Below are 13,932 nucleotides of genomic sequence, written 5' to 3'. Positions count from 1 at the left end.
TAAATGAAACTCACAATATGTCGTTTTATATCCCTGCCTCAATCTTTTTATATGACTTTTACCTTGTAAAGTAAAAATGTATTGACTACATTATTTACATCTACTTTGTGGAATGAAAATCCCCACTCCCATGATTAAAACTGAATGAGGATATATTCTTCTATCCTGGTCATTATTCTTTTACCAGAAAAAAAACACTAAAACTTTAAGGCGTAAAATGTACATAAAAGAAATTGTATAAAATGTACTACATATGTCATTCTACTAAAATACGTTATCATCTACTATTTTTCTAAAATCCATAAATGAATATCATATCTTTATTGATAATTTCCTTTAAAAAGGCATGAATTGGAACTCAGTTAAAAGCTTAATGAGCAAATTCTTTTGAATTTTGTTGAGATCAAATTCAGTTCATATTGATTGTCATCACAGACTACAACCTTGGTGACTCTTCCAGGGCCATTTACAACAATACTTTGTTTCTTTCATAGACTCAGTGTCTTGGGAATACACTAGTAATTTGATTTCTCTTTTTTTTCTATTTCATTGCAAGCTAGATATTGTAACTTTATTCTAAAGAACATTAATCATCTCATTCTTGTTAGCCGGAGACTAAATTATGAATAATATAAAATTTAGTTACCTCAAAATGAATTGTGGCCTCATACCATCATACTGATAATTTGGATCTGGTAAAATTTTCTCATGGATCAAGAAAGCATTTGATAATGTTTGAAAATAAGAGGGCGCATTATATTTCATGGCTCAGATGCTTCATCGTCATTTAAAGGTCATCTTCAGATATGGCCAGGCTCTTAGATCTTGATGATCTAAATTGTTCTAATAAGTAATCTTTTGGAAATAAATCTTGAATTACTTAATAGATTTAAATTAATTAATATTTAAACGTGCGTCGCACAATATTTCTTTTTCCCCCTGAATGAAGTCTAGCTGTCAGAGTGATCTCATTTTTTCATACAAATTTCCCCTCTGGTTACCTCGGTTTATATTTCTTTGATGTCAAACCCACCCGTTTTATGCTTTCCATTCGATAACAGCGCAACGCCTTCCTTTTATATGTGAAGGCATATAAATGAGACAAAAGGTACTCACAATAAGTAAACGTGTAATAGCATATCTTACCTGGAGAGGTTATCACTATATGATGCTGAGAATGAGATGTTTGACATTAGTGGCTTGTCTATTTCCTGTGTGTTTTATTCATTGTTCGGCAGCCATTCCTGTACGGGTCTTGTCAGTTATTCGAGGTAAGCCTTTTAATAATAACCTTTCATTCTTAAAATTTATTGATTGATGAATTCGAATAACAATAGTAAAATTCATTTCTACTATTTTTTTTCTTTTTTGAATATGTATATACATGTATTAACTTGTTTTAATTCCAGTGTAATACTGATTAAAGTCATGTCTTACTATCTTATTAAAATCTTTACTCAGTGAGATCAAAATTTATTTGTTGGCATGGTGAAAGTTTACATGTTCTTAATGATTTAATAAACTTTTGGGTGCTGTTGACATGAAAACATTATGCAATGGTGATTTTGAAAAGAAATTGAATAATTGATAACTTTTCAGACAAGCACCCCATACTTTATTGTGTTCATGGCCAAAGGTTCACCCAAGCAATGATTATTACATTATTTCTCAAATGCTTAAAAGGATTACAAGTTAACTAAGGGTATACAATTTTACCCGAGGAATTTCGTAAGAATTATAAGATACTTGGAACCCCATTTAAACCTTGTAATCTTATATGCGATGATATTCATTTCGAGACTTTTCCGTATAATAACTCTATATAATACGCCTGTCATGTATTACTTACCTGGTAAAAGGTGACGAAATCATCATCAAAATTAATCATTATTTTTTTTTTTACAAAATTCAAATAAGAAATAAAGATATATGCCCTATCAATTTAAAAAAAAACCCACATAAGCGGAAAGTTACGAGAGCCAAAGAAGATATGCAAAATTGGGAAATCTAGATTTTACATATTGTAAAATAACCATCGAAATCTTATATCCCGAAAGGAAGACAAACAATGGTTAAAATTAGTTCTGATTTTAAGTAAATGCTAAAAATAAGAAAGAAAATTTTTGCATTAGGAAAATCATTAAATGGAGTTCAAGAACTTATTAATGTTAATAAAATGGAAACGATCCTTGTTATAATATCCGGTAGTTAAATAACAAAAAAAAAAAACAAAGTAAGTCTCATTATAGAACAGTAATGACGTCAAAATAACCAAACGACACTTCAAAAAGAACATCAGCCTTAAAAGAGTGAAGAGAGAAATTTTTATGAATACAAAATCTTAATTTTTTAAGAAAACATGCAATAAAGACGACCCTGATTTGTGAAAAAAACCGAGTCATCTGATTTGTGAAAAAAAACCGAGTCATCTAGAATAAATTTCTTAATCATCTGTTGATCAATCCTAATAAAAAATCAAATTGGATCTGTTGTTCCTCGCTACAATAAAGCGATAAAGCAAGTTTTAAACCAATTCATCAAACTCAACAAACCCAAAAACCTGAAACAGAATGACGGACAGCCTATAAAGACTATAGATTCCTTACGGTTTCACCAGTTTGGGACAAATTAACGTTTCCTTTTCTCTACAGAATGTCAGTGCCCATATGACTGTGTGAGGAATCTGGATCAATGCTTAGTGGCCGGAGCTTGCCGGATATGTAAAACGCCAAATTATGGAAAACGAGGGTAAGTTTAAGTAAGTATAATGTGCTTATATTATCAAATTTGTATTTCAATCAAATTATTGAAAGAGTAGAAGATACTATAAAATAGATAAATAATACACTACAGGTTTGCAAGTTTGGTAAGAATAGCCATACGATAGGACAAAGACACTTACAGATGATGCATTTACTAAGGACAGGTTATTTATTAGCGTTATTTTAAGAAAAAAAAATATTATTCATATTTTTGGATAACGCATCATTCCTAACTCTCTCTCCCTCCTTTGAAATCCAGATTACCCAAAAAATAAAATGTTTTGTATTCTGAAAAAAAATACCTTAAAATTTTTAATATTTTGTTTATCATTTATAGATACATTTATTTACCTTGAGATTTTATTTATTATATAGTCTTAAACAAACTGTGTTTGTTTTTCTATTAAAGGAAGTAAACAACAACAGCAACAAAAAGCTGCTCACTAGTAACTAGATGTTCAAAAACAAAACACGAAATACATTTTAATTACTTTGAATTTGGGCTTGAAATCTATTTTGACGTGGTAAAAAGTGTGTGCGTATTTAGGAATCGTGTTAAGTTTTTCAGGAAAAAAAATCTTTTAATATGTTTTTGGCCGTAAACGGAGTGTGATCTCGATGGGAGATACATGTAACACTTGAAACTTTATTAATGATATAATTGTTGCATACATCTATTGTTTTTATATAAAAGGAGTTTTAAAATATATCTTCATTTTGAGGTAGAGATAAGATTTTTCAACAAACTACTGCTTTAGTTTTTTTTCTAAATAAATCAACCATTGGGATTGATTTTAGGTATCAACGAAACACTCGATGAAACGGAACAATAACACTCTTCATTTAGCTCGAGCTTCGACATATGCATTAGACGTTCAGTTGGGGTTGAAATAAAATAGATAGATCTTGCTAGTTGTAAGATTTTCACTAGTTTTGTTATACATCCAGAATATTATAAACAGAGTAATAAGTAAAACGGAAAATATTTTGTTTTACTCCATAACATTAGGCATTGTAAAAGATGACTAATACAAATGTTCAAATGTTAGAATAACATTCATATCACTTTTTATAAGAACAGTTAATTAGATACATGTAAGACTAATGAGGGCTAATTTTATTACCTCCAAGGTCAGGGTCAAAGCCTGTTCAGAAATATAGGTAGCATGCAATTTCAAATTAACTTTTGAAGTTTGTTTATCTTTGCAATTATTTTTTTCTCATAGTAAATGTTCCACCAAATAAAGTGGATGAGAATGAACAAGTAGACGATATAAAATATTTCTCACTGACAATGCCTCCATACAACATTATAATATTTGAAGGGGGTGAATTTTGCACAAATAGTTTGATTTCTACCTATTTTTTGAAGAAAAAAGTTTCTTTATGTTCCCATTTGGAACCTTTGATTAACAAAAAAGTATTTTTTTCTTCAGAATTTCTTCAAAATCTACTCCACGGAAAAATAAGTTGAATACATGTAAGTCCAAAATCTTGCGCAATATTTTGTTCTCATTTGATAATTGATATACAGTTTTTTGTATGGATGGAACCAAAGCTTCTCGGTCCTTCAACCCAAATTTTCCGTGGCGCTATAGTTCTGCAGCTAATACATCGTCGGTTTGATTAACTCTAGGAAATCCCATAGGGGTTGAGTTTGGCTACTGATCTGAAAAGCATGTTAATGATGAAAGCAAACGAGCGGCTTCTCATAGATAAAGAAATGTAATGGGAATAGAATAGAAATTTGACATTGAAAGGCTAACCACTTATCAGTGGCCGCGTCATCTACTATATTATCTTACTTTGTGATTTAGTTTATTTTTCAAAATAGAGCTGACACGAGCTCTTCTTTATTATGTGAATTAAGTATTTTATACTATGGATCAAGTTTCCGTTGTTTTAGACAATGCCATTTAAAATTGATTTTTCGTAAAAGCTTTCATATTCTTCAAAATATATGATTTAGTCCACTTTTACGGTCACCTGAGTAAACTCAGGTGACCTATTGCTATCCGTTTTTGTCCGTCGTCGTGCGTCGTGCGTTGTGCGACGTGCGTCGTGCGTCGTGCGTCGTCCGTCGTGTATTAAGAATTTTACATTTTTAATTTCTTCTTAAAAACTACAAGGCTAATTTTTGGTAAGAGGAATCTAATTGTGAAATTTGTGGCTCTACCAACCCCGGGTCACCACAAGTGGGGCCAAATATGCAAAAAAAGCCAAATTTTCAAAAATCTTCTTCTTTACTCCCTCACATATGAGGAAAAAACTGGTTGCATGGTTATGATGTCCATGAAGCCCTCTACCAAGATTGTGAAATTCATGGCCCCTGGGTCAGGGTTTTTTGGCTCTAAGGTGGGGCCAATATGGCCATATAGTAAAAACGTATTAAATACTAGAAAATTTTCTTCTCTACTCCCAAATATATTTGTTAAAAACGAAATGCATGATTATGATGTCCATGAAGCCCTCTTCTAAATTTGTGATATTAATGCGCTGGGTCAGGGGTTCTGGCTCTAGGGTGGGGCTAATTTAGCCGTATAGTAAAAATGTATTAAATCTTAGAAAATAGTCATCTCTACTCTCACATATATTCGTATTAAAAACTAAATGCATGATTATGATGTCCATGAAGCCGTCTTCCAAAATTATGAAATTCATGACCCCTGTGTCTATGGTGAGGTCAATATAGCCATATAGTAAAAATGTGTGCAAAAAACTGAATACATGGTTATGATGTCCACTTACTCCTTTACCTAAATTGTGAAATTCATGGCCCTTGGGTCAAGGGTTCAGGACACGGGGGGGGGGGGGGAGGGCGCAATATGGCAATAAAGTGTTAATGCATATAATGTTTTAAAATCTTCTTCTCTATTCTCTTACATCTGAATGAAAAACTGATTTCATAATTCTGTTAACAACTCCTCTACTAAAATTTTAAATTCCATGTCCCCTGGCGTATGGATTTTTGACTATAGGGCAGGGCCAAAATGGATGAATAGGTGTTAATGCATATAATGTTTAAAAATTATCTTCTTTACTCCCTAACACCTGAAAGTAAAACTAAATTCATGATGTTGTAGACCAGATCTTTCAGTTTTTTGCCAAAACTATAGGTTTCATAGTTCTTTTTGAAAGATTTAAGGCAGGGAGGTGGTCGTCATTACAAAGAAGATTGGGGAATAAGATGGTGCAACTGCCCATTTGATTTAGTCGTAAAATACAATTTCAAATTTAACATTTTTTTAATTTAATATATTTGATATGTTATAATACAAGTTTACAGAAGGGTAATTTCTAACTATATTCAGTTTAAAATATCTAAAAAAAACGATAAGAAAAAATTAAAAAAGACTTAAGTTTTGGTGGTATCGAACCCACAAACTAAAAACCGAAACTCTATGAAGGTACCTAATGGAAATTCTTCATATATCAAAAAAGAAAAAGACCAAAAAGAAAAAACACTATTGCAAGAAATTGAGGATTTAGAATCAGTTGCTATAATTGATTTTAATAAATTAGATGAAAAAAAAACAGGAACTCGAGAGTATTAGAAAAGAAAAGTTACTAGGCCACATGATAAGGTCCCGAGCTCGCTGGATAGAGGAGGTTGAAAAACCATCAAAATATTTTTGTAATTTAGAATCTAGAAATTATTTAAATAAAACAATAAAAAAAATTGAATTAGAAGGTACTTGCACTATATATGAACAAACAGAAATTTTAGATGAAGTTAAGACATATTATGAAACTCTGTATAAAAGTGCAGATTCAAGTTTAGTTAATATAAATTTAGAAGAAATGTTCTTGAATTCTAATACTCCTATAATAGATACAAATCCGTCCAAAGGTCTGGACAAAGACATTGAGGAAGGAAAAGTTCTAAACGTATTAAAGCACATGAAGTATAATAAGTCCCCCGGTAGTGATGGGTATACTGCAGAATATTTTAATTTTTTTGGAGTGATATTAGAAATTATGTTGTTAGAGCTATTAACTGTATTTTTCTTAAAAAAAAAAGAGCTTCCTATCTCTCAAAGACTTGGAATAATTTCATGTTTGCCAAAAGGGGACAAACCAAGAGAGTTTTTAAAGAACTGGCGACCAATAACCCTTTTAAATGTTCTCTATAAGATCATATCTGGTTGCCTAAGTTTTAGAATCAAACAAGTTTTGGACATAATTATTTCAAATACACAATCTGGTTTCATAAAAGGTAGGTACATAGGGGAAAATACTTGCTTTGTTTATGATCTGATGTCGTACACAGAGATACATGAAATTCCAGGGCTATTGGTCCTCATTGATTTCGAAAAAGCCTTTGACTCTATGTCATGGTCGTTTATTTATAAAGTATTAAATTATTTTGGGTTTGGAGAATATATTATCCAGTGGATAAAAAACTTAAATACAAATTTCCGTGCCTACATTTTACAAAGTGGTTTTTTATCAGAACAATTTGACATACAAAGGGGTTGTAGACAAGGAGATCCTGTTGCTCCATATTTATTTATTATATGTGCAGAAATCCTTTCAATTCTTATAAAGCAAAATAATGATATCAAGGGCATTTTTGTTCAGAATAAAGAACATAAAATATCACAGTATGCAGACGACACTTTGTTAGCCCTTGATGGTTCACCAAAATCCTTGTTCGAAGCTTTAGAAACTATAGATTTTTACTCCAGCTTTTCAGGACTTAAAATTAATACATCTACGACAAAAATTGTGTGGATTGGTTCAAGAACATTTTCTGATCAAGTGTTTCATCATACCAGATGGAAATTAGACTGGGGATCTACATCTTTTAATTTATTAGGTTTCCAATTTTCCGTTAAACTTTCTGAAATTGTTGATATTAATTTTGGTATTAAGATTCCAAAAATCATTGCATTTATGGAACAATGGAAAAGAAGAATTCTTACTCCAATTGGTCGTGTCACTGTCATTTAGAGTTTGTTAATTCCAAAACTAATTCATTTATTTATATCGCTTCCTACTCCCAAAAAGGAGCTTGTATCATTTATATGCAAAGCTATTTTTGAGTTTCTATGGAAATCCAAAACGGACAAAGTTACAAGGTCTCTTATAACACAAGACTACTTGTCAGGTGGTATGAAAATGGTAGATGTTAGAAGTTTTATTACATCACTTAAATGTACCTGGATTAAAAGGTTAACTTGTTCACATAAACCATGGATGGATATTTTCTATGCTCTCAATGGAGATGATATTTTATATAAATTGTATGATTTTGGAGATAGTTTTGTGTTTGATTGTTTGTTAAAAGAAATAACGCCTTTTGGAAAGATGTTTTGATTGCTTGGTCATGTTATATGAAATCTTTTACGTACTCTCCGCATTTTAAAAACAAATTTCATTATATTCCAGTGTGGTGTAACTCTAATATAAAAGTGAACAACAAACCAGTTTTTTTTTAAATCCTGGTATGAAAAGGGAATAAAGGTTATGCAAGATTTTTTTTATGATGATTGTAATCTTTTAGACTTTGGAGTTCGTAAAAACACATACAATCTATCTGATAGTTGTGTGATGCAATACAATAGCATTGTTACAGCTATTTCAAAATATTTGAAATCATTGTTAATAGATAGGTCTTCTTTCAAAAGACTTCCTAATCCATATGTACCTTTATTTTTTGAACCTCTCATATCTTCTGAAAAATGTTTAAAAATCTTTTATAATTTTTTGAATAAAAATGAGGCTATTCCAACCTCAATCAGCAAGTGGGAGGCAGAGCTTATGCCTTATGGAGTGGACACAATATCAATGCAAGATGTTTTTAAAATTTGTTATAAAACCACTAGTGATTCTTCTGCCCAGTGGTTACAATTTCGAATTTTGCATAGAATTGTTCCTGTTGGAAAATACCTTAAGAAAATTAATATAAAAACTTCTGATTGTTGTGGTTTTTGTATGGAAAATGTTGAAACAATAATACATGTTTTCATTGCTTGTGATAAAGTACAAACACTCTGGAGTGATTTAAGTCTTCATATATACAGAAAGACCTCTGAAAGAGTTGGTTTTAATGTTTCGAATGTTATACTTGGTGAGCTACCATTGTCAAACAATAACAGGGTTATAAACTTCATAATTCTATATGTTAAACAATACATTTTTATATCCTTAATGCAAAATAAAATGCCAAATTTTCTTGGATTACTCAGTTATTTAAGAATAAAATATCATGTAGAAAAATATGCTGCTATCCAAAATCAAAAACATTTTAGATTAGTTTATGGTATTATGATTATTACTACTTGTATTATTATTTGTTATTTATTTTTTTGTTTTTTATTTTTGGGGTTTTTTTTTGTTTTTTGTTTTTTTTAAGCAAAGTAACCATTTACCACTAATATTGAAAAATGTATGTAAATATACTTGTGTGTGTGTGAGTATGCATGTGTATAAAATTTATAAAAACTGAATTTAGTAATGTCAACATTAGTATTAGTATGTATGGAACAAAAACAATAAATTATATTTAAAAAAAGTTACCTAATGTCTGGTGCTCTAACCACTAAGCCATTTCATTCACAACATTGTGCATTGAATAAATGGTATATATGACATTGGCGACGAATTTACGAACTTGTAATTTTTTTCTAAAACGTTCAAATGTTGGACTATGAAATTTTTAAGCATAGTGGGTCATCTCTCCACATTTCTGCTGATCAAAATCAGTTTAAATTCCATTAAACCGGTTTAAGACTATGACAAAAATATGGAGCTCAGACCCACTCTATAAGAGAAAAGGCATTGAAGTTATAAAAACGACACTATTTGGAGGTTTTGACACGCATACGCCAGTTTAAATCAACCTTTTACAAGGATTTAAAATATTTAAGGTTTACAAACCGATGTTACGTTAAATATACACTGTTTTTAATTATTTTTAAAAAAAATAATCAGATTTATTGATATTTCAATTTTGCAGTATCTAATCATTCCTCATATGGGCATTTTACACGCCTTATTCACCCATCTTCTTTATAATTTTTCTACTCCAGAATGAAACCCAGTTTAATGAATATATGAGACTCCTCTTCAAGTTTGTGTATGGATTATATGCTTCACATACATATTAGATTGATTAATAATCACGACATAATTGTTATTCCCTGTATGGTGTAAAAATATTTCTGTAAACTTTTAAAGTATTTTTTTCTCAAAATTAAAGTAAATATAACATTATCTAAGAGGTGAAAACGATTTATTCATATTATTCGTATTCATGCCAATTAAATCGATTGATATAACTTTAAAGCGATTTAAAGAACGATTGTGAAAATTTCTTTGGTCGCGCGCCGTCGACATCATGTACATGGATAAGAATGACGTAGAATGACGTAGCTAAACAACTAAATTTCCTAGCATGGAGTCCGAGAATACGGACATTAAATATTTTGAAATGCGAACGAATGATCACATATGAACATGATGAATTTAGATGTAGTGTAAAGGAAAGGCAACGCAGGCGGATGCTTAGTGGAAAAGTAAAACAATGGCGGACAAATTCGTCCTAAGGTAAAGAATGTTTCACACTGAGTAACCATGAAGAATTCTTTTATACAAAGTAGATTTACAACCTATGTTTAATTCCAAAAAGATTAGGCAAACTTTGATTTGAATATTAACAGTAACACTATTCGTACAGTCTTCGATGTTTGACATAACCTCATCCTATTACTGAGCTATATATAGACATTGTTGTTCCCTGGTTCAAGAATTTCAAAACACTTCAAAGTTTCATAAATTTATAAGATATACTAGACCGTGATTTGTCACTTTATAGGGTAATTATAGACTATGCCGATGAGCAAACTATCTATCAATAGTTATAAAGTGACAAATCAAGGTCTAGTATATCCTATAAATTTATATTTGTGTTATGAATTTTTTTAGTGGGAACAACGATGTCTATACAGTATATAGATAATGGGATGAGGTGATGTCAAACATCAAAGATTGTACGAATATTTAAGAATCTGCTTTTCATCACAAGTATTACCAGTAGTATTCTAATCAAAGTATGCCGAATCTTCCCAGAAGTAAACATAGGTCGTAATTTTACCTTTTATAAAAACTTTCTTCCTGATAACTCGGTTTGAAACATTCTTTACCTGAGAACGAATTTGTCCGCCATTGTTTTTTTTCCACAAAGCTTCCGCCTGCGTTGTCTTATCGTTTCACCATATCACAATCATTGGTTTGCATTTCAAAATATTTGATGCCCTTATTCTAGTACTCCATGCCAGGAAATTTGATTGGTTAGTTGCGTCATCTCTATACATGTACATGTATTTTCTCGACGGCCAAAGACATTTTATTTAACAATAGTTCTTTAAATCTTTTTAAAGTTACACCACTATAGGATATACATGTAATATATATATCTTAATTAATTTGCTTGCCAGTTTATAACCAATGAGGATTTCTTCACCGGCATCTTTCATAATTTCCCAATTAACTCTCTCTTTCTCTCTCTCTTCTCCATCTCTCATTCAAGCCAAGAGCGGCTTTATCTTAACTCCGCCCATCTATGATCTGAGTGGACAAAGGTCAGTCTGATTATTTTCCGTTAATGAAAATAAAGCTTAAATGACTCCAAGGTTTCTCTGTGAAATGAATGTAATTGAATAGATAAACTTCATTTATTTGTCTTTTTCAGTTCTGTGTCAATTCTACATGCACATGAATTGTATGAATATTGTGTTAAACACTTAAGAGTCAGAAGTGACGCTATTTCTATAATTAAATCAAAATCGGTAAAAAATTGGCATTTTTCTTATCTTATTATGAATGGGAAATATAGAGCGCATGCTTGAAAAAGGCAAATTTTTGGTCACTTATTAGCCTTGGCTAGATAAATCTCTGATTAAAATATTTTGTTTGTTCAAGCATGCGCTTTATGTTTTCTGAAAGAAAAACTGCTTGAAAACAAGCTGTGTTATGCTAAAAATGCAAAAATGGCGGGACAATGTTGTCTTTCCGCTGTCATATTTCTAAATTGTGGGCAGATAAATCAAAATGAACATTATGTAAAAACATTACATATATATCTGTACATAGAAAACGAAGAAATACAGTAAAATGATGATGTTCATTTTAGGGGGCCATTTTAGGCCCATATCATATTTAGTCCTTTATGTTTTGTGTTTTGAAATTCTTCCACCGAGAACAACGATGTCTATAAGTAGATAATGGGATGAAGTATGTAAAACATCGACTGTACAATCTTAGTCAACATGCCTGAATATAAACACACCATAGTATGCTGACCCACAGGTATTTCTCATTTCCTGTCATACAGAGTTTAAAACCACATGTTTTGATTGCTTTCCAGCAATACCTGACTATCTTGAGATTGGTCTAATGAGTCATTGACTGGAAAAATATTAATAATCAATGTACATAACAACATGAATTTGATCATATTGATCTAAACTTAAGGTATTGTACATCCTGTTTTTTTTTTATTTGGGTATAAATTGTTTAAAATATTACAATAAGATCTAAACTAAAGAAAAACTTTTTCCATCAGTACACCGTTGCTTTTAAAATATTGCTGGAGTAAAAATGACATGGACCCTATTAAATACCCTTAACTACGCTAAATATTTCTCTTTTTGGCGTACGAAAGAAAAACTAATTTTTCATAAGTGTATCTGGGAAAATAAATCCACAATGGTCAAAGTTGCAAATTTTGAGTAAAAAAGTACATGTAGTAAAAACCATTAAACTCGTTAATGTTGAATTATTAGGTATTGTTAACTTTTGTAAAAAAAAAATGGTATTTTTTTAAATGATACATATCATGCATGATATGTATGTGTTAAGCAATGAGCAAGTGTATAGATTGTGTACATTGAATTTGTATATCTCAAATATTTTACAGATTACAAGCTGTGGTCAAAAAGATACAAACTCTACTTGTGGAGCAAGGATAGCAGTATCCTAGGGAGCAAAGGGGAAAAAGACAATCCTTGTTATGATAATATATTAAGTCTTGTTACATTTTGTTTGAATGGCTGGACCACAAACTTGTTGTTCTTACTAAAGCGTTGTAATTCTGATTAAAAGCTAACTGTTCCAGATCTTTTCTGTTTTTGCATTGCTGTGCCGTAAAATTAAAGAAAAAAAGTCATATCTAATATTTGTTTACAGAATATAAAAATTAAAGAAACATCAGACACAAGAAAATATGTAATTCAAAAAACTATTTAAGTATCTTGTAAATGTGTTTTCATGTCGTATTGATAGCTTTCTTTCAACAAAATACAAGAAATAGTAAATGGGCTTGATGGCCCTCGTCTTTTTTAAACTTTATTATTCTCCTTAAGGTGAAATACTACATCAAACTTTTATTTTATTGATAATTAAAGTACTACAATATGATTTCGTTGTTCAAGGAAGAATATACTGATAATTGTTTTATACGATATTCTTGTATCTTTTATGAGAAGGAGGAAAAATATGTTTTGGTTGCTAGTAACAAACCGTAGAGCTTAAAATGTTGTGTACACCAATGCCTGATATTAATATCTAATAAATCATTTCCAGTATTGTCAATAAGATGTTTTAATTCTTTGAATAAAAAATTATTTACGAAAAAAAAAACATCGCTAGTTTCGGGACGTACGAAGGAACGTTTATCAAAGCAACTCAAAATCAGGCGTATATTGAGTTTCGCAAGATGGCACAAGTCTAGTTGTAAATGAAAAGGGTAATATTTGGCTAAAGGTCTAAACAACACAGCTATGCACATATGCAAGATGTTTCTATCAATTTTATACAAGATATGATGTTCATTATTTCCTATGTCGCTTATAACGCGAGATATGACGGTTAACAAGCGGGCGGGATGTAAATTTCCGTACCACCTGCTAAAACCGAGTGTAAATAAAATATGACGTCACAATTCACTTTTTGTTAACACCTGTGGTCAAAATTTTGTAACGTTTATAAGAAAATGAATGAATGATTTGTCAAAACTGTATTTCTTAATACTTTACCTATTGGTATGAAGAGATGATTTTTAGCACAATTTTAATCAATATTGATTTTTGGTTCTGTGTATGAAACTTATATAGGTTTTTTCTGTTCTTGCAACAATAAAATGCTTAGTAGCGATCCCCCTTAATAA

General features: G+C 30.7%; 1 protein-coding gene across 1 annotated transcript; it reads left to right on the top strand.

The window, feature by feature from the left end:
- Positions 1–847: 847 nt before the first annotated feature.
- Positions 848–13,293, top strand: LOC128161579 (uncharacterized). Its single transcript, XM_052824895.1, has 3 exons — positions 848–1,271; positions 2,652–2,748; positions 12,685–13,293. Exons 1-3 carry the CDS (start codon positions 1,097–1,099, stop codon positions 12,734–12,736), a joined length of 324 nt encoding a protein of 107 aa, XP_052680855.1. The 5' UTR covers positions 848–1,096; the 3' UTR covers positions 12,737–13,293.
- The last annotated feature ends 639 nt before the right edge of the window (positions 13,294–13,932 follow it).

Source organism: Crassostrea angulata, chromosome 1, assembly GCF_025612915.1.
Source record: "Crassostrea angulata isolate pt1a10 chromosome 1, ASM2561291v2, whole genome shotgun sequence".
Taxonomy (NCBI): Eukaryota; Metazoa; Mollusca; class Bivalvia; order Ostreida; family Ostreidae; genus Magallana; species Magallana angulata.
This window is presented reverse-complemented; position numbering and strand designations above follow the sequence as displayed.

Coding starts and splice junctions, on each gene's coding strand:
- LOC128161579 (XM_052824895.1), top strand. CDS start 1,097: ATGAGACAAAAGGTACTCACAATAAGTAAACGTGTAATAGCATATCTT. Junction 1,272..2,651: donor GGTCTTGTCAGTTATTCGAG/GTAAGCCTTTTA, acceptor TTTTCTCTACAG/AATGTCAGTGCCCATATGAC. Junction 2,749..12,684: donor CCAAATTATGGAAAACGAGG/GTAAGTTTAAGT, acceptor AATATTTTACAG/ATTACAAGCTGTGGTCAAAA.